This window comes from Aphelocoma coerulescens, chromosome 1A, assembly GCF_041296385.1.
Source record: "Aphelocoma coerulescens isolate FSJ_1873_10779 chromosome 1A, UR_Acoe_1.0, whole genome shotgun sequence".
Classification (NCBI taxonomy): Eukaryota; Metazoa; Chordata; class Aves; order Passeriformes; family Corvidae; genus Aphelocoma; species Aphelocoma coerulescens.
The window spans coordinates 62,804,396-62,831,333 of record NC_091014.1 but is presented as its reverse complement, the minus strand read 5'-3'; the positions used below and the strand labels follow the sequence as shown (position 1 = coordinate 62,831,333).

Here is a 26,938-nt window from a genome sequence, read left to right as displayed (position 1 = left end):
TGTGTCCCCTGTGAGCCAGGCTGCATCTGCCAGGAAAGCACTGCTGCCTCCGCTTCACTGAGCAGTGGCTCTTTTTCTTCCCAGACACTGAGTTCACACACTTGTGAAGGCTGGGAAGCTGGTGAGGAGAGAGTGTTCCTGGTTTTCTTTATTAGGCCACAGTCATTGCTGCTTTATCCATAATGATGGACAGTATTCATTTTCCACATAGTGAACCATGCCAGCCCAAAAGCATGATTTGATGGGTCAGCTGAGGTGGCCCAACACTGAGCTGGCACCAAAAACATTAGTCCCGCTGAAGCCATCTTTAACCCACCACTCTTTGTGTCAGATCCAGCAGTTGTGTGGTCACAGGGTGAGTCATTTTGTCTAGCTGATTTGGGAGATAAGATATCTGGTTTTTTTCCATTAGCTGAACTGATTTTATGTGTAGCTCTACAGCCACAGATTCGGCATGAGGAAAATGGCAAGAGCATGAGACTGGCGTCTGTGGCTTCAGGGACAGGAGGAGAACAACTGCTTCTTTAAAAGCCATTAAATCCTAAAGCCAAAGTAAAGACATCAAGTACAAAATAAACCAAACTGGAAAGCTTTTTATGGAAAAAAAAAAAAAAAAAAAAAGTCTGTCTCAAAATATACAAGTGATGACAGAACGTGTACTGTGGTTTATCTTTGTGTTAAACAAGATGTCATCCTAGAGGTGATCCCAGGGACCTCTTCCTGTTGGCTTCTGTGTTGGTAGGTGGAAATGAGTGCCCTTTTGTCCAGCATGTTGTGGAATATTGCCTGTAAATTCTGGAGTAGAAAGTACTGTTTTATTGAAGTAAAATTCTTTATAGAAATGTATTGATTTTTGTAAAAAATTTTTGTCAGAAGTGAATAAAAATTTGGCTTATGAAATGTCACAGCACTTCTTTTGACTATATCATCTTGGTTTTCATAGGTGGCAAGAGAATGTCTCATCATATGAATGACAGAGCCCTGTAAAATTTAAAACAGTAATTCCCTTTGATCTTATTGAGACAAATTAACTGACAAGGAAAGATTTTTGAGGGAGGGCATTTCATCTTGGGCAGCCTCAGCTCTTTGCTCTGATTCAGGATGAAAGATTTTTCAAAAGTCAATTTGCTGGAATTGAAATTGTGAGTTTTCACACACAGTGAGGTGAAATTAATTGTGGCAGTAGGTATCTGGAGGTGTGCCACTTATACCGGATCAGGTTATTTACATTTTTATTACTTAGTTGTGTTAGAACTCTATAATAACATGAACTACGAAGGTGATCCTTGTAGACTACTGACTAATTTTATTTACATGGTGATGTAAATTTAGACATGTAAATCTATGATACAATCTGGAACAATACAGAACAAACAGTCTGAACTAGGTTATGGAAATAGGCCACTTTATCTTTAGAAATCCTGATGGCAAGTTGTGTGGACCTGGTCTGAATGAAGCAGCAGTTAATCTATTTTTTAATGTAATTTTTATTCCTTGTTAAAAATTCTGTCCCAGGAGCTGTGTGCTTTCTTACTTTGCTTTCAGAATTCGTCTTTCATCAGAATCTTTTATTACCTATGAAATATACCTCTGGATTATAATGTTGAGTTTGCACTGTTTTGTCAGCAGAGAACCTGCTCAGGTCAAGCATGCTTTGGTGAGCTCATATCCTGCTGCTGAGGAGAAAATAGCTGCAATATAAGGACACATCTGAGGGACAGAGTTTAAAATCTGAATAATGTACCCTCTAAGAAGGGCTTGAAGAACTTCTTAGGTTAGTGCAAGTTCTTAGAAATTATTTTGCATTATAAAAGTGTTGAAAATCCTCACCTAAACTATTGTGCTCTGGGAATTGGAACATTACTGATGAAGTTAAAGATCTTCAGGCAGGTAGACCTCTCACCAGAAAACAGCCAGTGTTATTCTTGTCCTCTTGTTTTACTTGAAGTGAATGCCATACTTTTGGTAGGCACCGTGTGAAGCCTTGCATAGGTCCTGGCTGTTGTGGATGCACTCTAGAAAGCAAAGGGTTTTGCTATTTCTACTTTTCTGCATTATCTAAGAAATCAGCGTGGCAAGAGAAGCTATCTCATTTTATCACTTTGAAACTGACAGTGGTATTTTAAATAAATAATTTTATCCAAGATGGCTATTTCAGAGCATCCTGCTGTCGGACGCCATCTGTTTGGTGAGCGTCATCATTTGTGACTTCTGCTGTGTGGGAACCAAATGTCAGACTGTCAAAGCGTTTTCTATCATGCTCTAATTCTAGCTGAAGAGAATTCCTATTTATTCCCTTTGCTCAAGTAGTGTGCAGAGACTTTTAGGCTTTTTAGTCACACCAGGATTACAGGCAAGTGAAACCCATAGTCTATCTACAACCAAGTTTCCCTAGAACAAGAATTTGCATAGAATCAAGGTACAAATTTGGTCAAATGAGGCTGTTAAGACAAAGTTAGATGTTAGCCTGTTGATCACTCCTAAATATCTGTGTGCTAGGTAGATTCTTTTTTGAGAATGTTCTCAGATGAATGTGCTGTTCTTTCATATATAATGTCTGGTCTCTCCTGGCTGCGTAATGTTTTGTTGATGTATTTGCAAACAGAGTGTTGACCCAGCCACTTCAAAGAAAGCATTTTCCCTTGTCTAGTTTATCCCATCATCCTAAAGCTACAGTCAGCATGTTGCTTTTCACTCCTGTGCCCAGTTCTCAAATTTTTTGATCTCTCCAGTTGAAAGTTCATTAGTTGTGTTTTTCTTTCATCTCTCTGGATTTTCTGTTTCTTTAAAATTCTGTGTACACCTCATGCTTATGAAATCTGAATTCCCAGTTAAACTATGCAGCATGTGGGAAGAAGATCAGCAGAGTTTAACTGAAGTGTGCTCAAAAATACTTTGGTTTTGATTGGAGTATTGTATTGTCAGCATCCTTTAAGCTGGGATGGTCAGCCAGGGTAATAGTGTTATCTGCTATGGCTTTGTGTTGTAGAAAACCAAAGGAACACCAGTGGTATGGTGGTTTTTATTTTTTTTTTTTTTTTGGTGTTTTTTGTTTGTTTGTTTGTTTTTTAGTTTATTTTAGTTTTCTGAATTGATGTTGAAAATCAAAAAAATTTTTTTTCCTCTATACTCACATGGCTGATATTCACAAAACAGATTAACAAGTATTTTTTTTTTTCAGGAAAATGCTGTGAATGGAGAGCATCTGTGGCTAGAGACAAATGTTTCTGGGGACCTCTGCTACCTGGGGGAGGAAAGCTGCCAAGTCAAATTCTCAGTGAGTTATTTTCGGATTTCTTTTTCTCTTTCTGAGGTAACAAGTCTGGCTTCAGACTGATGCAGTGCTCAGTCACTTGAGAGCTTGAATTGTTTGCCCGTGTTCCAGAAGGAGAGCAAAAAGGGCAAAAGGCTGCTGGTAAAGACTTTATTGCTTCAGGAAAAAAGCCCAAACCAGTTTTGATTGACCCAGATTATTTACACAGTGAGAATGTATGTAATGAACAGTTTTACTAACATGGTAAGGGGAAAAAAGGGTATAATACTGAGATGTTTCAGGAATATTAAAAGACACTAGTCTATTTTACATAAAAATATATGCAAATATATCACTTGTTGCAGCCTCTGAGAGGAGGGCCTGATCAAATTTCTGCAATTTTAGTCACTGCAACTGTTTGAGCTGAATTTTCCAAACTCTTGAATGCACTCACTGGCAATGAGTGCACTCATATTTGAGTGTTTACCTTCTCCTCTTTGGGAATATTCAAGGTTAGCTTTGTATTGAAGCTTTTCTGCTGTGTATGAAAAAGTTTCACTGGACTGATCTCATACCCATGTGTCTGTTCTTTGACTGTTACAATGCCAGTCTACTTCAGGAGCTCTTTTTGCCCAGTGTATCAGTTAAATTGCTTCAGCCAAAGAGAAGAAAATACCCAACCCCTTCTTGTTTTGATATTTCGGAAGCTTGGGGAGAGAGTGGGGATCCTGTGTTCAAGTCCTTGATTTGAAACAATGCTCAAGGGGGTATCCTAGACCTTGGACTGTGAAGGTTAAAGGGAATTCCTCTTCTCTGGGATGTTTGTGGGTGCTGTCTGAGACTCTTCATGATACTGTCTTTCTGCTTTTATTACCATGCTCCCCAACCCTCCCCCCTCCACCTTCAGAGCATTTAATTCAAATCAAAGCATTTTGATTCACTAATCACCCCCAGTTTTCAGGGCAATGGGATCCAAAATACTAGTGCTTTCCATAGCACAAATTTAATATCCATCTCCCAAATTTTCTCAAGCAAATTTGTGGATACAAATATGCTGCTAGCAAGAATTTTTCTTGTTTCTTTCCAGTCCCGTGAGATATTTTTCTCTCTCACGGAAGATATTAGCAGAGTTCTATAAATTGTGAACACCTGCGACCTTGCAGAGCTTTGTTTATAGTACAGTAGAAAAATATTTTGACAATGGATGTTTTAGGATTTTAGCCAATCACCCCAAGGGGTGGCTGATCCTCGGACCAATTAGACTATGAAGAAAAAAGTCTATAAAAGAGTTTGTAAAATAATTAAATAAATCAATCTTGCTGCACAATTCCTGCCTGCTGGATCTCTCTTCTCCTCCCTACCGCTGTGGGATACTGTGATACAAATTGATTACCAAATTGGTTACATTATGGAATAGAACATTAAGGCCAAGCCTGAGAAGCCTATGGCTCCTTAAGAGTGCTGAAGCAAAGTCCCAACAACTGCTGATTGTGTGGTGATACTCAAGGAAAGAGTTACTGTGTGCTTGCTGTGTGCTTACATTGGTCCTGAGGCACTGAGCTTTGGCAAAAGCTGGACACAGGATTTGTTTCACTGAGTGGACCTTTGGTCTCAGCCAGTGTGATGGTTCTTGGGTTCTCAGCAGAAGTTTGCCTTTCTAAGACTGAGAAAATTCTTCCTCGTGATTTAGCACACTGAAAGTAACATGGAAATTTAATAATATGTTGCATATGGTGTTCACAGAGATTAAAAACATGAACTTACTAAGTAGCAAAACATGTGAAAGCTTAGTCTGCTATACGATGCCATGATTCTTCAGGTGAAACATTAGAACACCACATACATGTGTACATATACAGTTAGGGTGTATCTAGATAATGATGAGAATTAATAAAATTATTAGAATTATTCCATAATGTGAGCTGAAGCTGTGTTTCTTGTTTCTTCATGAGCTTATTTAAACTATGCTGAAAACTATAAAGAATTAATTTATTAGCGATTTAAATGGACATGAATAAATTGAGTGTAAAAATCCAAAGCAAAGGAATATCAACTTAGCATGTATTTATAAATCTTCTGTCCCCCCAGCACAAGTCTGTAAGTTAAATTTCTATGAAAATTAATTCCATCTGGTTAATTAAATTGAGTTTATGGAAGTAAAGTAAGTAAATGCATTCTCTGTTCTGGATGTATTCTCTTGCCTTTGATATGCTTTGGCCCAGGGGATTCGATGGAAATTATTTCAAAAGCCCTACTGAAATTAATAAAGCTAACCAGCATCATTGAGAATTTTGTCCCTGCTGTAACATTTCATAAGCATTTAACAGCATTCTCTGAGAACTTCATCATTCTCTGCTAAAATGACCCAAGTATTTTTCTGCAAGGCAGTGGTCAGGCCAATCAAATGAAATATTGTATGATAAGCATGAAATGACCTCTTGTGAACTGATCCAAGTTCACCGATTTGCATGTACAATTTTTCTCCTCTTTGCACTGCCTTGACTCATCATCTTCATGGGATGCTTGCTTTTAGAGTGATGCTCTGCAGTGTTAGCAACCTGATCCTCTACCTAAAGGGAGGCATTCGCTTCTAGTTCCCAAGCTGGAGTGCTGTGGCTGTGTTTCTCACAAAAAAAGCCAGAAGAGCTTCAAATCTTTTCATTTATTTATTTGTTTTGTACTCAGTTCAGAGCACCAAAAGACGAAAAAAAAAAAGGGATGTTGCATAGGGAGTGAAAGATCTGTTTTTCAGCTGACTTTGTTTTCCTGAGGGAATAGCTCACCTCCATGCACACACGTGTCCCTTACCTGTTGCAGAAGTCTGCCCTGCGGAGGAAGTGTGCTGCCTGCAAGATCGTGGTCCACAACGCGTGCATGGAGCAGTTAGAGAAGGTAAGACATTGCCATCTTCTGGAGCCTGATGTAGCCAACACGCTTTTAATTCTTTTAGTGAGGTTTCAGCCTGTTAAAAACTATATATGCCACATTAAGTTTTCACAGCTGTTTTAACAATGTACTTGTTAACAAAAGCTGGCTTAAAATTCCACTTTTTTTTTTTTTAAGTATATTTCTTTGAACCTTGTGAACCATAAAAAAACCCAAACCCAACAAAGTTCAAAACCAAAGACCAAAAATTACAGAATGCTTTCACAGTTTTAAAATTTAAAAAATAAATTGCCTCTACTTCTAGATTAAAAATTGAAGCTAGAAAATGGAGTGTCCTGTCATGTATGAAATTGGCCTTTTAGAATTCCCCAGCTAAAGCCAGCATAATTCATTATATGACAGCTATACTTATGATGAGCAGTACAGCATAAGATGCTAGTGTGAACCTCTCCCCCTGTATTTACTAGACTATACTGTTTTCTCCTCAAAACTTCAGAAATCAACTTTTTGTCTGTAAAATAGAAAACATCGAACCTTTCCTGTATACTACCATTATTTCTGTGAGCATCTGTCCTGCTTTGCATTTCCTTCAAGGATCCTTGATCATACCCAAGCACCTACAGAATATCTATCACTGACTTCAATTTTCCCCTCAGTGATTTGTCTTCATTATGCCTAACTGGAAATGTGCTAGAGAAATCTCCCCCCACCCTTTTCATTCCTGGTGGGATATGTGAAAAGAAATATGTGTGGGAATTTCCCCACTGCTGTCATTAGCGCTTCATTTTCACTCCTATATGTTTAGCAATGTTGTCCTTCATAAAAGAAGCTGATGCATAACGAATTTATAGCAGCAACCCTATAAGGAGAGGGCTTTTTCCTTTCCAAGGAGTCGGACTCCTGTTGACAAATCCCACAGTGATTGCCATAATACCAACTTGGAGAGGTACCATTTCCACCCCCGATGCTTTTATCCACAGTGAAATTAACATTAGCGCATGCTTTCAGCACAAAATGTTACCAGTGAATTTTTCATGACTTCCTTCATCACCAGCAGTGCTGACTTTCCATAGCCCAGCGAGCTGGTGGCACTGCCAGCCAGAGGAAATGAGCACTTAGATAAAACCCAGCTTGCCTGTGCCATTATGGAGACTGTGAAATCTGCCTCTTGGCAGAGGGTTGTTATAAAGTCTATAAAGTTTAAAGCTGGTGGGTAAGTCTTCTGCTTGGCCCTCTCTGCAAAGGTGCACGTTTTAAGCAAAATAAATGTAAGCTGGGTCTTTCCAGCCTGCCATGAGTGAGCAGTGAAGCAACAAATTGCCATTCCAGGTGAAGAGCAAGGGAAGAAGACTAATATTACAATGCCTTTCATTTCTTTATAAGCACTAGGTATTTAAGTTACTTCTTTTTTTTTTTGTGCGCTGTTTTTTATTATTGTTTTATTTTTCTCCCTAGACCTATTATTTTGAAGGCAATTATTAAATGAGGGAAGAACTTATTTATTTGGGGAGGGTTGTATTTGAATTTGGAGAAACTTGGTCCTTCTACCTTCATAACTGAAGCATAGCTTGCAGTATCTTTAAATTTAATTCTTTGAAGGCTAGTCAACTCAAACTTGAATTTATTTCATTTAGTGCAGCCTTACTTCACATATCCTTTGGGCTTTTTCCAGGCCTCTATCTTCAGTGTATTTTTAAAATTTCTACATCCCTCTATTCTTATTTCTGTGGATTTTCTTTTCTCAAATTTTTTTTTCCCTTTCTCTAGGAAAGACTACCTTTTTTAAAATTAAATACTTTTTTCTCTTCACCTTCCTAAAAATTTTTTCCATTCGTGGAAACTCCTGTTGTCCTCTTTGTCTTTCCTCTCCCATCTGAATTAGCAATACTACTGCATGAGACAGTACAATGCTCCCCAAATGATTTGTGGCTGGGAGGTGGATGAAAACATCCTAATTTAAGGAAAGGGTAGAAATTTATGGTGATTTGCATGGTTCTTTATGTAAATGACAATTACTCTACAGATTTTTTTCTGAAGACATAAAGATGGGATGTGCAAAAAGGTCTTACAGAGTGAGATTTCCAGCACCTACTAACTTTTGAGACCTAAGCTGAAGTGTGCACTTGTTTGCAAATGATCTTCAGAAAAATAAAACAGATGAAGATGTTTCCTCCGAGAAGGAGGAGGCAGTTTAAATATTTGAACTGAGTAGGCAGCAATAGCATTAGTGCAGATGGGGGCTGTGTAGAGATCTAGCAAGGAGAATTAATATGGCATATGAAAAGAGATTTTTCTGACATCCAGGTAAGTTACTTTTTTCTACCTAGTGAAGTTAATATTTTAACAGATAATAAATGCTTTGGAAGTCTGGCCTAGATAAAAAATATTGGAATAAATTTTCTTTCAGCTCACTTTAAGTTCTAACAGTTTTATTTCAATGCCAGATTAATTTTCGCTGCAAACCGACTTTCCGAGAAGGAGGCTCCAGATCTCCCAGAGAAGTAAGTAAGGGACAAATGACGATAGCTTTTCATTTGACATGTGTCTTGATCCCCCTGGTGTGCAGCTGCAGAAGTGCTTTTAGATTGAGAGGAGTCTTAGACAGAGAATTTGTTCCCAGTGGAACATGCTCTCCTCTCCAGAATAAACGTAAAATGAATTCTAGCCGAAGCACTCTATTACTTACACTGGCAGAAACCATTTCACCTTTCTGTTGTCTTTCACCCATTTGTTCAGTTATTCTGTCTTTTTCCTTTTTTTGTGGTAGCATTTTTTTTTTCTTCCTGGGCTTTGAGCTAGTATTTTTATTATTTTAAAAGTCTGTTTCCCTCTCCTTTCACTTGTACTCTCTTCATATTTTTTTTTTTCTCCTCTAGAAGTATCTCAAAGATAAAATCAAACATTTAAAAACCTGAATACTGAGGAAGTAGTTCTGGCTTCATTTCAATGTAGATAAAGAAAACACCACCTTGTCCTTATTCCTCCTACAGTTTTGTTGATTTTTGAGGTTTCCTGCAGTGCCTGCTGTGCATTTTGCTCCAGTAATTACTCCATTGGCTGAAGGGACTTTTTGTTTGGTGTCTGTTAACAAATTTCACATAGATGGTACCACTGACTGCAAGGTGCCAATGCTTCCTAAACCACATCTTTTTGTCCTTGTTTGCAGAACTTTGTGAGGCATCACTGGGTGCACCGGCGGAGGCAGGAGGGCAAATGTAAGCAGTGTGGAAAGGTAAGATTTCCAGCACAGCACAAGCACGACACAGGGCACTCAGAAATTCTGGGTAGCCTGTAGATCCTTCTAGTCACTGCCTTTTTTCCTATCACAAACACTTGGCCTCTTTTAATGGCTAATGACAAGCCTGAGACGTTGAGCATAAAAGTCCTGATTCCCACGTGGGAAGAGAAAGGCAGCTGCATCTGCAGGAAGGAGCACATCATTTGTCCTGGGAGGTTGTGTTGTACTGGCTGCTGAAAATGAGGAGGAGGAAAGCTGTGACTCCTTGAGCCTTTTTAATTGCTAAGCTAACCCTGTACTAATACAATGTTCTTGTAGTGCTGTCCTCTGTGCCAAAATTGTGATGGCCTATTTTTCAGGCTCCTGGAAAAGAAATGCTGTTGCTTTCCTTCTGCCCTAGCAGACTCTAAGATTTGTGAGACTGCTTCATGTTTCCTCTGCTTCATAGATTGTAAAAGTTTATTTTTAAAAACCTATAAAAATGGGGAAGAAGTATTTTAGCTACTGAAGGTCTTTCTTCTGAAATATTATGAACCTCTGAAATGTATTTAGATATATTTAAAAATTAAATTAACAGGGATTTAGTTTCCTTTCTCTACCACTATGTTATACTTTTACCTCTCTCTTTACAACTAGTAAGAAAGTCCATGTCTCATCTCCACGGCACAGCACTTCAGTCAGAGGAAAATGAGATTTGTATCTGGATACTCATGCAGATTTTCAGCTACCAGCTGCAATAGGACATGCAATAAAAATGTGATGCCCTTGTAGAGCAAGTACCATAGGAACAGTGCAGCAAGGCAGTTTGCATACAGCATTCTTAGGGTATGACTTTGCCATCCTTCTCTGTGTTCTTGGCCTGGATCTCCCCTAGAAGCATTTGGAGTTGATTTTGCAATGAGAGTGCTTACTGGCTGTCATATCAAAACCTGTGCTGGGTATGGGCAGCCTTGGTCAATATAGGTGTTCAAGTCCAGCCATCAGAGAATATGGAGAAGTTCAGAGAAAATCTCAGTTTTCTCCTTAAATAGGGAACATTCAGTTAAGACTAACATGAGTATACTGTAGTAGAGTTGTTCTTTGCCAGGAAACAAAGAATAAGAGAAAATTTTATCCAAAAAAATCAGTTATACTTACTGGCCAAGCAGTCTCCTATTACAGCAAAATACATGTGCTCTGCTATAACATTTCAAAAACATCCAAGTAAGAACCACCTTTATTATTCTCTCATCTTGCAAGAAAAGGGGAACTATAATAGAAATGGAATGACAGTAAATTTAAAGCAAACCCCCCCCATTATTCATGGAATACCTAAGGATTCCTGTAGATTTCACTGTGTTGTAATAATCCTATCCCATGCCTGGAATGGGATGGGTAAATATGATCATTAATAACAGTTCAAATAAAGAATGTTTTTAGGAGATACCCATCTCATGCTTCAAATCATAAGTAAGTGGATAGGAATGAATGCACCCCATTATCCTTAACATAGCCCTGTGGCTTTATATTCTGTGTGCCATTATGTGCCATGGCTGACACTTCCTGAAAAGTTGAGTACACAGGTGCATGTCAGTGCTCCACCTTAGATCAGAAATGCAGTTTGAAAGAAATTTCCCTTATTATCACAATGGTTTCCTTATTATTACAATGGTTCACATGTGGGACAGTCTTGTCACAAATGAACTTTTAGATTAAACTTAATTGAAAGCTTACTCTGCAGTTATGAGTGGGCATTCAGTCCACTGGACCAGACTACAGCTAATCCAGAGTAAAATTATCTGAAAATCCTTGTGTGTGGTGTCCTGAGTACTGACAGAGCCTGTGCTACCCTGTCACACATTACTTGCTAGTGCAAATACAGCTTATATGAACTCATCTAGGCTTTAGGTTTTTACTCTTCCCAAGGGTGATTTCCCTGATTTACTGCTGAAGTACTATATAGAGAAATTGATACCAGGGAAAGGGGACCTGGAATGTGCAGTGTAACCAAGCAATCTATTTCTGTCTTTGTCTCATGAATTCCCAGAAATTGTGGCTTTATATTTAACAACCTATCATAATTTCTTCCCTGTGGTCTTGCCTTGTTGAGCCTTGAGTTCTTGTAAAGTTGTAGCATTTACATCATCCTTTAGCAGAAATTCCTGAACTTAACTACATGCTGTGAGAAGAACTACCTTTGGCTGTTTCAAACCTGTCATGCATTAATGCTTCATCGCTGTTTTGTTGGAAGAGATGGTAATTAAGTGTTCCCAAGCCATGGTATCAACAACATTCATGATGTATAAGAATTCTTTTCTTTCTCTTGAAAATGTGGAAAAAAAAAGACAGTTTCATAGCTGTTAGCTTTTTGTTACCTGGGATCATCAGAGAAATCTGGATACATTTTTTATCTTTATATAATATGAAATAAAAATGCTCAGACCATGTGGCCCAGCATCCATTTCATAACTATGTGCAGTAGTAGAAGCTTAAGGAAGAATGAAAAGGAAATGGAAAGGAGGAATGGAAAAGAAATCTGTTTCTCATATACTTCCAGTTAGCAGTGGCTGAGGGGCTTTCTGAAACTGAGAGCACATTTTGGACCATAATGCTAAACAAAAATTATTTCTTCAACCTTCTGTGGTGTCCAAAGCAGGGTGTCCTCTATACACCTGCATTATGTGTCTGCAGTGTCTCTCTGTCACTGGTCCCTTTAGAGGCCTGTGGATTGATGCAGAGCTGCATGTAAAGTTAGGACTGACATTTCTAGTATTTGAAAGACTGTTCTAGTTCTTCATTGTTTTAACAGAGATCACCATCCAAGTGCTTCTGCTGCAGTCTGTATTTGAGTTGTAATAATACCTGGCTCTCCTACAGTAATGTTGCATTAGGGTATCTCTAAGAGCACTAAAAAGAGAAAATCTATTGTAGGAAAATACCAGCAAAAATATTATAAGTAGCCCTAACACTGGTGTGAAAATAGTCCTTAATGATAAATACTTCTGAGACTATAAATAAAACTTATCAGAACTGGTAATCCCTATGTGCTCTGCTTGGTGCATGGGTGTTTATATTAATTTGTACTTTGATTCAGTCTATTCAGACAGGTTGAATTACCAACACAAGCTGGTTTTATGGACATTCAGGTGTTTTTTCCTAAGAGTCCATATTTTCTGGCATGCACTACTGTTTATTTCTACAGGAGCAGCTCACAACATGGGGTTTCATATGTTGTGGAGGGATTGGTTGCTGGAGAATCAGTGCTAATCATAGACTGTTAGACTGATGTTCTCAAAGAGTTGAAATTCATTTTATGTCTCAAAATTTCTCATTTGGTGCAGACCTTCTTGCATGATCGAGGACATCTAAAATTCAATTTTCCTTCTCACTCAGAGAAGGCAGAAAATATGATTTCTAGTGAAATATGGCGGGTTCCTGTGTTTCAGTCCAATAGTCCCTATCAAATCTCACTGTGACTTATTTTATCAATTATTTTATTAAATATTTTATTTAATTATTTTATCAATTGCTTTATTCATAAAGCCAGCTTTCAAATAAATGCTATCTTACCCGAAACTTCCTTAGGAAGAATTAGCTCACATTTTTAAAGCAATTTGAGGAAGGAAAGTGATGGTTTATTGTTACTTATCATTAATATGTTTTTATTGCTGTATCATTTTCTCTAATGACTCCCTAAAAGCTAAATGCCTTACTAAATAAATGAAAAACAGTCCATCCAGAACCAAACAAGCTGCTCAGTCCATATGTTTAAAATGCACAGCGGATGGGCTGTGGAATTAATATACTGAATTTAGTTTTAATTAGTGGAGATTTTGAGAGAGAAGAGTTTTCCCCCGGCTGTTACAAAGCAGAAAAAAACCAAAACACTTCATGCCCACAAGGGACTGAAATAATTCTTTTTATTTTAATGCACTTTGGAACAAGGAGAAGTGAGATTTGTGAGAAACATTTCGAAGCACTAGAGTAAGTAAATGAGAAATAGTGTTTTGTCCAGTGTCAGACCTCTGTTCCACCACTTGTATCACAGTTACTGTCACTCTGTTTTTATGCCCACACTGAATGGCAGACAAGACGTGCCCAGCCAGAAGTATCTGGCCAGCTTGTCTTTGTTAAGCCACTTCACTACACTCCATTGCTAAGCCTGAATTTGCCAAATCACCCTCATTATGAAGAATCTACTCTTTGAATTTCTCTGAATGTAAACCCTGAGGCATTAGGGGAAGGACTGAAACAAAACGCCAAAAATCTAGCCAGAGGTGACACAAGCCTTTTCAGGAGCTGGTCTTGGCAGTGAGGTCTGTGTGGCAAACTGGTTTGAGTGCATGCTGGGGACATCTGTAGAAGAATCTGCAAGGTGGTCAGGCAGGTAGAGCCTCCTCCCCTTCTGAGTATCAATAGGGTTGTCCTCAGCTGCCCTGTATAGAGAGATTGTAACTCAATCTCTCACCTAACAAGACCAGGGCACCTCTGCATGTTTTTTATGGTTGTTTATTTAATTCTTCTTCTTGGTATGCTTGACCTTGTCATTTCACTGAGCACTAATAGGCTCATTTTTCCTGCAGGATAAGAAGGACTTTAATAACAGAAGCAGTGAGGCAATGTCCTGTTAGGTGTTACTAAATCAGTTTATAGCGTTTTTGCACTGGGTCTTGGGCATTGCTCACCGTGTGGGAGGTTCAGGTGTTACTCAGCTTGTTGAAAAGAAAACTGGCTAGCAAATTCATCACTTGGTAGAGAGATCAAATTAGAAAATTCTGGGTGGTGATGGGCTACTTGCAGAGGTAGAGAGGCTTGATGGAAGCCCATGAATAAAGGATCCAGCCAACTGCAAATCTGAAATCTAAGTAGTGAAGGTGATCATGACAAACTCCTCAATGGAATTCTGAACTTTCCATCTCTCCAGCCATCAACCCAAATATTTTTCTCTGACTGAAATAAGCTTTAACTCAACTCAAAATTACAGACTGTATCTTATTGTTGCCTGTGTCAGATGCAGAAGGTTCTATATGACCCAATTGTCTTTTCCAGCCTTAGAATTTACAGCAAAGTCATATTACATTCTATAGAAAGAAGCTCCTCTCTAGGAGAATAAAATCTCATTTTCTGGTTGGGGTGGGCTTTTTATCTTTAAAAACGTAAAGAATTTTTTTTTTTTGTGTGATCTGAATCAGACCATATTGGTTTTTTGGGAACTTACTGGAAAGATTTTAATCGGAGTTGGTTCAATAAAACTATAAATTTAATTACTTAATTTCTCTTTTAGAACATTCCCAGAGAAACATTGTAGTTAATTTTGTTCTGTAGTTAAAAAAAAAAAAAAAAGGAAAATTCAAGTTTTTATAGTTAGAGCAAACAAGGCTGCAATGACAGAACACTTTGTTCAACAGAAAATCTGAAACCTTCAGGTCTGTAGAAATCCATTAAAAATTAAAATAGACATTCCATCTCTATTTCTTCCTTTGTTTTTAACTACAAAAAAAATTAAGGAAAAGCATAACATTTTGCAGAAACCCTTTTAAAAGGATTGTGTGAATATACCCCAGTGGCAGAACCTTCTTTGTTACCTCCTGTAATTATTTTATCCCCCAGAAGTCTGCTTCCCTAGCACAGTCACCTGGCTAGAGCTAGAGGTATATATATTCTTATAGTCAAGAGGAATTAAATCCTTTTTCCCCCTGGTTATTCTAGGGCTTCCAGCAGAAATTCTCCTTCCATAGTAAAGAGATTGTGGCCATCAGTTGTTCCTGGTGCAAGCTGGCGGTAAGTGGATCATGCTTCAGGAGACTGTGATCTGGGTTTAACTGGGAGTGATTATGGAGTTTTTTTGTTTTGTTGGTTTGGTGCTTTTGTTTGGCTTGGTTTGTCTGTGTCTTTTTTTTTTTTTTTTTTTTTTTTTTTTTTTTTTTTTTTTGGTAAGAAGGCATGGCTTAGCAAGATAATCTTTAGTTATATGTTCCTAAATCTCCATGGTTTGAAGGACTTGAAGATGGTGGAGTTGGGAATATTGCTCCAGTTTTTGTACCATCACCCTCTTCTTCTTCTCCAGGCTTCCCCTTGGTCTTTCTTTCCCTCCTTCTTGACTCTTTCCTTCTCTTCCAGTTCCATAACAAAGTCACCTGTTTCATGCTACATCACATTGAGGAGCCATGTTCCCTGGGGGCTCATGCTGCTGTCATTGTGCCTCCCACCTGGATCATTAAGGTGAAGAAACCTCAGGTAACTGCATGCTGATGTCTGTTTCTGAAGCTGTCTGGCTGTGCAGGGCCTGTCTGGCTGTGCAGGGCCTGTCTGGCTGTGCAGGGCCAGCCTGGCTTCTCTGCTTGGTCCTCCTTCACAAAGGCATGCTTGTTCAACCTTGTCTCTATCCCTGAAACCCAGCATACATCCATGGTGGTTATGAACCTGTATCCTCCTGCCCCTCCATTGAGTCCTTCAGTAAATTTCCCTGTTTGGGATGATTAGCAACAAACATGACTTGTTCTGAGCTAATTCAGCTCAGAGTTGTTCCTGTAACTGTGAGTTCAGCAAGCATACTGCAAGAAATCCCGTGTGGTAGGCAGTCAAGCACGTTTCATTAAATAGAGCTGAGCAAATACAGGGAAAAACTTCACAAACATTCACTTGAACTGCAGTAAGATTTGGCTGTGTCTGGACTGGCATCCCTCTGAATTTGCCTTTAATGGACCTGTAAAGAATCAGGTCTTACTTACCACCAGTGCAGTCAGCAGTAAGCCCACATGCTCCTTTAGTTGCACGTAACAGGCATTGGACTTCAAAGCTTTTGTGATGGATGTGGTAGGTCTTGGAGAGGGTAGTTCACTGGTGAACACAACAGGGAGAAAAGATATCCAAAAGAGAGCTGGCCAAAAATTAAAAGCGGGTTCACATCATGCAAGAAGTATTTTTTCTTTGAAAGTCTGTTTTCAGTCCAAGTTGAACTGAAAGAAACAAACACTGAACATACCAGGGAGTCGGAAATAGTGGCTAAATTTTTATTTCAGAATAATATTCTTTATTTCAGTCCATCCTTGGGAAGTGACCTGGGCTTTTTGACTCTGCCTCCTGGCTGTCAAGAAGAAGTTAAGAAGTTCAGGCTGTAGCCAAGGCACTAAGGCAAAACTAGTCCACAAAAGGAGAAAAAGGCCTGAAGCCTAAATTGTGACACTGTCTTTAGTTCCACTTTAGGGATATGGCCAGCAGATTTGGGCATGAGTAGGATTTCTAGCAAGCTAGTTATTAAAGACAAGAAGCAGATGAAAGAGGAGATAGATGTATAGAGTAACCAAAAAGTCAACCAAAGAGGCCTCTGTTTTTCCTTTAGGTCAAGAGAGAGCATAGCAAGACTCCTAACCACCACCGCTCTGAGAAAAAAGGGGTTTTTGCCATTTGTAGATTTCCCCCACACTCTTCTTTCTCTGTTTTACTCAGTCTCCTCCAGAGAAATACCTTTTTTCCTTTTGTTGAGGAATGTTCGAGGCCTTGGCAGGGACTTAATATCCTTGGCTAATTTTCAGCAACTGTCTGGTATTTGACAGATGTATGCATGTTTGACCTATTAAAAGAAGCTTTTCTTCAATCTTTTTGATTTTTATTTTATTTAATTTTTAGTAAAAAAGAAGAGAAAAAACCAAAACCAAACCAACAAACCCTGATGTGTCATTTTCTTTTGATTTGGCTTTTGCCTAAACCAGGCTACCTTCCTTATAACATTTGTAGAGAATTTGCTTTCTTATCCATTTTTTTTTATAACTTCAGAATAAAAAATAAATCTAATCTAGGTAACTATAATTTATAGAAAAAATATTTTGAAAAAAAAGGCTTAAAATATTAAACTAAAAGAAAGTATCTGTTAGCTTGTGTGCCTGAGTCATGAGCACAGAGAAAGTACTTCGTTATTAACTTGCCATCACATATCTAGTCCTTGAAATTCCTGGTCTGTAGCATGGAAAACCTTATCTTGAGTAGCTGAAGCATTAAATAGATCAAAATTATGTCAATGGGTGCATTTCCATGAAGCTTCTTAATAGCACCCATTGGAGTTATGAGAAATGCATCTTTATTACTTTAGAAAATAGTGATGCATCTTTTGGATGTGTTTTCAGATTTTTGGCAGAAGTCTTGTTTTCTTATTTACTGTTTTCTTAGGAAATATTTTTCCTCTCCTGCTGTTTCTGGCCAGCTCTACTTCTATGTATTATGACCCTCTCTCTTCACCCTATAGAAATATTTGGTAAACACTATGAAATATTTAGTTCATTCGATCCAGAGAGTACAAACACAATATTTGCAAATTTTTGTAATTTCACATAAAAAAAATGAATGTGTAATCAACAATCTGTTTTTCACATATTCCACAGTCAGAATAAATTTGGCTAGAAGCTTTTTGGGTTTAAAATATTTCCTCAGCTCTGATTACCTACTTACACTGGTCACAGACAACTCCTGAACTGAATTCCCTGCTCATATAAAATTGATTTTAGTGGTGCCTGCATCCTGTTTGTTTGTGGTTTCCTTTAAGTAAATAAGATGGCTTTTTGTAGCAAACCCTTATCCTGTTTTATAATTTTTATTTTTTGATTGCCACAAAAATAGTTTTCCATGCTTATTTTGTACAACATGGGTCACCACCTTTCAAATATTAGGCTTGCACAAAGACCACACTCTGTGTCTTGTTACCAACAATGTTGTGCTAGTGAAGCATCGTGTTGTAATTGGTTAAGAACAAATTTATGCTGACAACCTATGTTCTAAATGGGGAGCTTTTGCTTCTTGTAAGAAACTGATTGCAAGATGAAGAATATTCAGAATGGTTCAAGCAGCTTTGGAATTGGTGGTAGCCCTCTGTGTAATGACCCACTTACATGAATGGAAAACTCCCAATACCTCTTCCATGTTATCTGTAATGTGAGCCACTTCTGTAATTTTCTGCTGATTTTCTGTATTGTTAGCAGTGCTTTGATACCAGCTCTGTTTCCCTGGGGTTCAATACAATTCCATCTCCTAGTTTGTGAAGCAGGTCACCCCTGTTGACTGGTGGTATTTTGTTATAAGGGAGGTTTGGTAGCCAAAGTGGTGTTAGCTCTGGCAGTGGACTTGCTATGTGCTTGTGTTGTGGGAGAAAAGTAGATGATAAGGAGGATATGGCTGATGGATTTACTGATTCTGTCTTCTGTTTGGGAAGACAAAGGCAGTAACTGTAAAATTCCAAGGTTTTTCTGTTCAAGGTGAGTAAACTTGGTGTTTTCTTCACCTCCTTTGAGGGCTAGTTCTAGTGAATACTTGTATTTTTGGGTTTATTTCTGTATTTCCTCAATTGCTGAGTGCAGTTGGCTTGTCTGGTAGTGGTTTGTGAACAACCAGGAGATGGTCAAGATTGACCTTCCCAGATGCTGTTCATTGTTTAAGCAATTTGAAAATCAGTGTGCTAAAAGCCTTTGAAAACCGAGGCTGAAATATTGTTAAGGAAAAGGTTGAAAGGTTTCACTGGATTTGTCTGAGGTAGTCCATGGCCTTTGCACCATCCAACACCATACAAGAAGGACTCCAATTCTTCTGTTCATCTACCTAACCTTGCTGAGGGTTACACTGACCATTCAATAACATGAAACATCTCTTTTTGAAGATGGACAAACTGACATCCACAAAGGAGAGGTTTCCTCTCTAGAGGCAAGTTAGGATTTACTTATGGTGCCCATTTAAAGGTATGCTTTGCTATCAGGTACCTTGCTGAATAACATTATATGTTTACAAAATACTCATTACCTTGTTCTCTGAACAAGGTATTACTTATCCATTTCTTCACTTCAGTGTGCAAAGACTGCTGATACTCTTTGGCTGTTACTCTTCTGCATGTTTGCAAAAAAACCTGCATATGTTTAAGCAGCTTTTTTGCTGTTCATCTGCTATGGACATGTGGTTGCAATTACTGTAGCAAAGCTTTCGGTTCTGTTAACACTATAGATGTAGGCAGGTTTAAAAATTTTTTAAAAAAGAGGTCGAATAACATTGTTTAGTGCCTTTTTGAGTATGGAAATGAAAATGGTTATAATCATGGATGGACTCTCAGACTTAACCCTTTCCTTTAATACAGCTGTATGCCTTTTCCCACCCCACTGTTAGGTACATTATAGTGGGATTTAATGGCAACTACATTTAAACATTCTTCAAATTATTCTTTTATAATTAGCAGGGTTTTACTGAACTGTCTTTACCCTTGGTATGCGTGTGAGTGTCCAGCAGACTGCTAACAAGGCTGTGGATAGACTAGATCTCCTCTCTCTGTCCTGTGCTTTGCTCCAATCCAGGGAGAATCCTTCATCAGAGAATGCCTGAGGAACTAGGCTAAGGCTCCCATGGGAGACAGCTTTGAATGTGATGCCCCCCTAACTTTCTATTGACATCAAGACTTTTGCCTACAGTCAATGTGACTGCTGAGGTAGGGCAATGCAAGACCATGCAGATGGGATTGCTGATGTATTTGTGTAGCCAGTGCAGTCTTTATGGTTTACCATGCTTTCAGGATCACGGTGTATCAGAGTAGGGAAGAGTATGAGCACTTCTTTATGTGGTTTCTCAAAATATGTTCTAAAAGGACAAATTCCTGTAATTGCTCTGCAGAGCTGTCTTGTCTTCAGTATTTTCAGTAAGCAATATGGCATGATTATTTCCTTCTCCAGGAATGATGAGAGCTTGGGACCTTGTGCTCTACAGCAGGCTTCTCTTGGTCTAAGTGATAAAGGATAATACCTTCAGGTATTTCAGTTAGATAGCTGTTAGTTTTTGTTCTTAGGAATGTGGAGGCATTATCCTGTGTACCTGGTGTGTCATAATCAAGTCTTTAAATTCTGAAAGTGGTTGATGTGTATTAAACAAAACCTAGTAGCTATTTCTGTTGATGTTGGATAACAAGCATGATTAAGAATAGACATTGGTTTTTAAAGATTTGATGATCTCTGCTTGTTGACTTTCATTAGAGGTACACTTCTGATCAAGGTCAGGACAGAAATGAACTTTCAGATTAGCTGAGTGAATCTTGGTTTCCATCTTATAGCTAGGGAAAAAAAAAAAATCAATGAACTTTCTTACCTCATGCTACTTTATTTCCTGGTGCTGGTTAGACTAGAAGTTGAAATACTGCAAAAATATTTGGAGTATTTCCCATAAGACAAAATTTCAATTGTGGAAATGATTAGGGTTTCCTGCAGGTATAACTTCAATTGCTGAATTAAAATAAATAAAAAAGTATAATAAAATTCCCCTTTTTGGACTGTTATCCCACCAGAACACCGTTTTGCTCAGTGTCACTGAGCAGACTGTCGCCTGCCTGGAGAAAAGCCTTGACATAAGTTCTATTTTAATAGGTTCTGCAAAAATACAAGCAGTTCTACTTTATTTTCTATGTAGTTAAGTGATGTTGTTATTAAAAAACACAACAAACAATCACCCCAGAAACACCTTCTTTACTTAAATCCTTAAAAATTAACAATTCAGTTTGTTCCTTAGCAGATGATTACACAAGTTTCTTGATAGGCCTGAACTGACTCTACAGTGCCAGCATCATATGCCATGGTGGCCTACGTTATGTTGAGTCATAATGGTTGCCAGAGCTAAAACTTGTTGTTTTCTTTCCTTAAAAAAAAAAAAAAAAAAAAACTAAGCAAACAAAAAAACATGAAAAATATCTTATTTATCATGTTTTTTTATTACATCTTTATGCAGGTGGTCTCCATACCAGGAGACGAGCCTGATTGGGCAGGAGACTGGAGCCCCGAAGGGGAAACGGGCGTCTCCTACCCCTATTGGGAGGGTTGGCAGGTACAACATGTGGTGTTATGTGAGTCTATGGGAGCATCTGATCTTTTTTCCCCCCCTCACAGCGTGGGAAAGTTTCCAGTTCCAAAGCACCAGTCTGGTCTCCGTGTGTGGCTTTCTCCATAAACGGTGGTGTGGAAGTGTAAAGCATGCAGCGCATGTAATTTAAATCTCGAGCATGTGCCAGATACTCTTATCATTCTCCAAGTGGACATGCATGGAAGAGCTTCGTAAAGGGGCTCTGTCTGGGCCTGTCTTCTAAATTTTGTTTTGCTTTTCATGTATTCTTTTTTCTTTTGATGTAGAACTCCTTAAAGACTTCAACACGGCGAAAGAAGAGAACGTCCTTTAAAAGAAAAGCCAGCAAAAGAGGAAATGAAGTGGGTATTCAAGTGCTTTGGAAATCATGCTCCTTTTGTTTAAATGTCTAAACACAGACTTAAAAGTTTTTAGGCTTTTTTTTTTTCTTCTTTTTTTTTCACGGAAGTGTTTAATATATTTTTCCCCTGGAAAATTCCATGCTATTGAATGTGTTGTTAGAAGAGATAAAACTTGTATAAGAAGTTTTATTTTCAAGCAACAACGTACCAGACTCCAAAAGGACCATCACCTAATGAAAGAGTGTTCCCTTGGGATGTAAGAAACTCACCTCACACCCTTTTTTTCCCACTAAGCAGAACAGGGGTGTGAAACTGAGGTTGTGAAATCCATGGTGAGTGCACTGATGCAAGGCTGTGGTCTGGTTTGAGGATATCTTCTTCAGGAGATCTCGTAATAAAATTTGGCCACAGAGAGAGAAAACAGATTGTTGATCTATTGGTTTGATTTACCATGTGTCTTATAGAAGACCGTGCTTCCAGATATTTCCTGGTGGATTAGTTATATAGACAAACAGCCTCGTGGGAGAGGTGGAGGGAGACTCACCCTTGCATAGCCAGGGCTTTCTGGTTCAAGTCCTTTCTTGCATGGCAGGAGAGCTGCAGAGCAGAAACTGGAATCTGTGTCTGTAAGAGCCCAGGACAGTGCCCTCTTACTGGGCTCTTTGGTGTCCTGCAATGGTAGGGAGTAGGGAGGTAAATAGTTTTCTCAGTGATATGTCATGTTGGATCTGTGGCATTTGTTCAAAGGTGGGAAGGCAGCAAGGCCAAGAATTTGAGAGCAGATTATCTGTAAATAAGTGCTTATGCAACTTGGCTGTTGGAATTAATGGAAGTAGTCCATCTCACTCTATTTTCCTTTGGAAAAACTGTTTGTGTTAGAAATAACACTGTATCTGACACATAATTACTGTTGTGTGAATAACTGCAGGAAATAGGGTCAGAAATAATCTTGAAAGACTTTTGAAATAGTTGTGTGCTACCTGAAATTATATTTTCCCCCTCTTGTTTTATTCTGTTGTCTCAGCTGGATAAATTATTCTCAGCTGAGCACCACATTGACATGGCTGTACTGTTTCCAGTACCTGAAGTAGTTTTGTCAGAGCTAGGTTGGGTCTTCTGTGTGTGCTATGCCAAGGAAACATACATCTCTTGTGCTAAAGCTGTTTCTTGCTTCTGTTTCTCAGGATAACAAAGGTCGGCCTTTTGTGATAAAGCCTATCTCCTCTCCACTCATGAAGCCTCTGCTGGTTTTTGTCAATCCAAAAAGTGGAGGGAATCAGGTAAGAGTATCAGTTGGGTCTGAATCACAAAGCTTAACAGCAAGGTTTCTGCAAATGAGACTAGTTCTTGGCCAGTCAGATAGGAAGGACTCTATGCCTGAACTGCAGGCCTCAGAAGGGGTCCTTGCTGTGGAATGGCCTTTCTGCTCCAGTGGAGTTGGATGACTGGAATGGGTACTTGAGTATTTGAGTGGTTGTACTCCTCTCTTCAGATTCTTGAGAGGAGTCTAATATGATAGTTTGGAGGTTTTCAGAAGATTTCATCTTTCCACAGAAAATCTAGGTTTCCAGTGAAGTTTTAGACTTACCTTTATCCAAAAAGTGGTTTCCTAGCTTTGCTAGGAAAGGCTGTTGAAATTACTGAATGTGAAATGACATAATTCCTATGGCATCTAAAAAAATCATTAGTGGTCTTGTACTGCACCATAGAGACCAAGTTTCAGTGACTAAAATGCAGCAGACTTCTTCCTTAGGATTCTTGGAATGAATACTTACCCAAGTGAATATTTTCCAGGTTCTGCCACTTTTTGAATATCAAAGAATCTGAGTGCCTTTTGGTAAGCAGGGCCTTGTAATAGAAAAGACTGATGTAAGATACAACAGAGGCCTATAGAGCATGGAGAGTAGCATAGGCACTGCTCCTTTTCTTCACTGTCAGAATTAGGGAGGATATCAAATGAAAATGTTTAGACTGATTCAAAACAAAGGAAAAAGCTGGTCCTCCTCACAGTCTGTAGTTCAGCTGACAAAGTCCTTGCAGTAGGATGTTGTGGATGCTAAACATTTAGACAGGCTGAAGGAGATACTTGGAAGTGAAAACCCTGAAGATTACTGAAGTCCAGTACCTCCCTCTGGTTCAAGAGTTCTATGAATTGCACACAGCTGAGACTGGAAGAATACTTATGGCAAACATCACACTTATTTTCTCTCTTCTTATACCTTTTCCTAGGTACTGTGACTGCTATTCTTGGTTCTTCACTTCAGGGAAGGTGTCAGGCAGAAGAGCCGTCCCTCAGAAGGGAGAGCTATGGAAAATATGATGTGTACCCTCAGGCCATGTCTGAAAGGCATTCTTGAATTAGAGTACAAGCTCACCCCATACAGTTCTTAGCTCTCTGCTGCTAGTAGGAGATCCTGCCACTTTGTGTCTGGGCAGAACGTGAAGGAAGGAAATTGAGTGGAAATATGAACCCCAGAGATTGAGAAAACAGAAATTATACCTTTTGGTGGTGGGCTGGCCACACTGCACTGAGAGACGGGGGCAGCTGTACCCCACAAAGTCCTTAACTCCAGCTGCTTTAGATGGTAGAGGTTACAATTATGAATGATCATTGTGGTGATGGCGGAGGCCCAAGCACTGTCATTGCTTGGATATTGGGCAGGACACTTTTCAGCATGATGGAGACTTTGGTTACAATCTTGTTCAACTTCTTGCTGTCATGGATGGCTGAGGGTGAGGTGGGATAACAGAGGTTTCTTCTTGTTGCAGGTGGTGAGAGGCAGGAGAACAGGTTGCTGTGGGAGATGAACCTTTGGTCTGACCCCAAATGCCTGTTCTTATGAACCATTAGTGATCTGTGTTGTTGAAATTAGTCTATATGCCTGCATGTGCACCTTGTCCAATTTGGTGGGTTGCTATTCTACAGAGCAGTCATTTGCTATGCCACTTTCTAGTTTGTCTTCTTGTTTTGTGTTTGCTTTATAAAGCACAGAAAAAAAGAAAAGCAGTTCAAATGTAGTGAATAATGCACACTTATTTGCAGTAATCATTAAGCTACTCATAATTTCCCTTCCTTTGATTTTTCTTTCTTGCCAGGGCACTAAGGTTCTCCAAATGTTTATGTGGTATTTGAATCCACGCCAGGTCTTTGATCTCTCTCAGGAAGGGCCAAGAGATGCGTAAGTACTCGAGCCTTCATCACTGAGCACCCTATTTCTTGTCTGGTCAGGAAAGCAGGAAAAGATCTGCCTTGGCTAGATTAGTGACTGTGTGAGGTTTACATATCCAGGTTTTGGTAGAATGGGAAGGGCTGCTGTGGTGGCTTTTGTGACAAGAGGTCAGGAGCTGCCCCTTTGTCCAGACAGAGTCAGGTCCAGGTGGCTCCAAGGCTTGCTGCAGATCCCAGTGCCTGACTATTCCCTAATGAATGAGCATTCCAGTGGGGTGAGGCTGCCTCCAGACTGCCACACATGGTAGCACTGTATGATTGTCCCTGCTTGCTGAGTAACTAACTCAGCTTATCCGGACAATAGTTGAAGAGTAAGCCTCTTCCAAGGGAGAGAGGACTCTCTTAAAGGGCTGATTCTTGCTGCCAAGGGTTAAGAAACCATCCTTCTGTGGTATTGGACATGGGGGATATTGGCCTTACTTAACCATCTGTTCAGAACTACTTTCACAATTCGTAAGTATGTTTTGTATGTTTTTGTAAATATTGTTTCTATAAATATTTTACAGTAATAATGTAAAATCAAATATTTGCCTGTAGAAGAACAGTCCAAGTGTTTCCTATTCAAGGAACCCAACCTTTTTATTTTCCTGCAGAAACACCTGCAATGCTGTTCTCTCATGATGTTTGGAAGCTTTAAGTTAGACATACATTTTTCAGAGTTGTATAATGAGGCAAAGGAGGGTTAGATCCTCTGGTTACTTGGCTCTCTAGATGTGAATGTGTCCCCCCCTTCATTAGAAAATATTTCATTATTCCTTTTTGAAGGATACAACTGAAGGAGCAGGACTTCAAAGGGTACATTTTCTGGTCTCTCCTGTTGGTATTTAGATCACATATCCAGAGAAAGAACTTTATTACATATTCTTGCCTTCTGTGGTGTTAAAATACAGTCACTAGTTGAAGAAGCTGTCACATTATACGAGACTGAGGAGTGGTAGCTCAACAAGTCATGATGAAGAACACTAAATATTGTTTTAAAACCTCAATATTTAAATTTGTTTGCTTTAGGATAAGAGAAAAATGAAAGATTTTGACCTCTATAGAAGGAATGTGAAAATCTGGCAAGGTGCTAAACTGATCAAACACTTGTCAGGAGGTGCTGCCTAAGATGGAGGAAGGCCCCATTTCATATCCTAGTGGTTTTGCATTTCCACCTCCACTCAAATTCTTAGTAATGAATATTTGAAAGTGCACTAAGTGGTGGGTTACACTGTCACTCAGCAAAATGCATAAAAAGTGTCTGCATTACTGTTCTTACCTTTTTTTCCTCTTTTCCCCCTTTCCCTCCCTGGGCAGGCTGGAGCTGTACAGAAAAGTGCCAAACCTGAGGATCCTGGCATGTGGTGGGGATGGGACGGTAGGTGGCAGGGACCTGGCAGTCCCATGGTCTTGGATCAAGTGATTAAACTCCTCACAGTGGCAGGTTTCCCACCTCACACTGCCTGCTGAGGCATAGAGAGATAGCATACCTTACACTTGTAAAATCTAATATTTGTTTTTCAATTTTCTCTGTGGCCTGGCCTGTGTAGCAATGGGGCCAGATTCTCATGTCCAGAGCCATCTTTCCTTTATGCACGAAGATTTTATACAGCTTAAAAAAGATAAAGACTAACTTTGCTGGTCTCCTCTCAACATTTACATTAGATCTAGAAGGATCTAGAGAGTTAAGTTAGTGTCTGGGAGCCATTAAATCTTAATTTCTTCTCCTTCCTGCTAGATTCTGGTAGATCCAGGCTCAGTATTTTTCTTTACAACAGAATTTCTGTGTTCTTAGATAAGTGACTGGGGTCAGATCTTTAAAGGATTTGGGCACCTTCATTTGGAGAAAAACTCTGCAGGTCAGGGTCTGAAGGGCATGAGTGGTAATGGAGTTAATATAACTGCATTCTGTTTCCAGTACTTAAAGATATTTTAAATCTCAGTCTGTGCCACTGAGTGCTAAATACTGTTGAAAAACTGACCTTAATCTCTAGGGGGCTCAGTTCCCCAACCTGTGTTTGATGGCAATGGAGAGGTGGTTGCTTTACTTTGTAGAGAGCTGAATCCCCTCTCTTAATTAATCTCAGCTTGAATTTCTGGGGGAATTTTTTCAGCTTCTGTGTATTCTTTTAAAACCCCAGTGGTAGGGTTACTAATATCAA

The 26,938-nt window shown here is 39.1% G+C and overlaps 1 protein-coding gene across 4 annotated transcripts in view; it reads left to right on the top strand.

Annotated features, from left to right (window-relative positions):
- DGKI (diacylglycerol kinase iota) overlaps window positions 1-26,938 on the top strand; it is a 205,117-nt gene that overhangs the window by 84,307 nt on the left and 93,872 nt on the right. For 2 of the 4 annotated variants that reach the window (XM_069003139.1, XM_069003140.1), the window contains exons 3-13: window positions 3,182-3,277; window positions 6,071-6,145; window positions 8,584-8,640; window positions 9,306-9,371; window positions 15,066-15,137; window positions 15,477-15,593; window positions 21,096-21,191; window positions 21,494-21,568; window positions 22,753-22,848; window positions 24,665-24,747; window positions 26,094-26,154. In XM_069003139.1, the coding sequence (XP_068859240.1) occupies window positions 3,182-3,277; window positions 6,071-6,145; window positions 8,584-8,640; window positions 9,306-9,371; window positions 15,066-15,137; window positions 15,477-15,593; window positions 21,096-21,191; window positions 21,494-21,568; window positions 22,753-22,848; window positions 24,665-24,747; window positions 26,094-26,154 (894 nt within the window). Of the gene's footprint in view, window positions 1-3,181; window positions 3,278-6,070; window positions 6,146-8,583; window positions 8,641-9,305; window positions 9,372-15,065; window positions 15,138-15,476; window positions 15,594-21,095; window positions 21,192-21,493; window positions 21,569-22,752; window positions 22,849-24,664; window positions 24,748-26,093; window positions 26,155-26,938 lie in introns of those variants that run through there. The other 2 variants (XM_069003142.1, XM_069003141.1) reach the window with 2 other exon arrangements.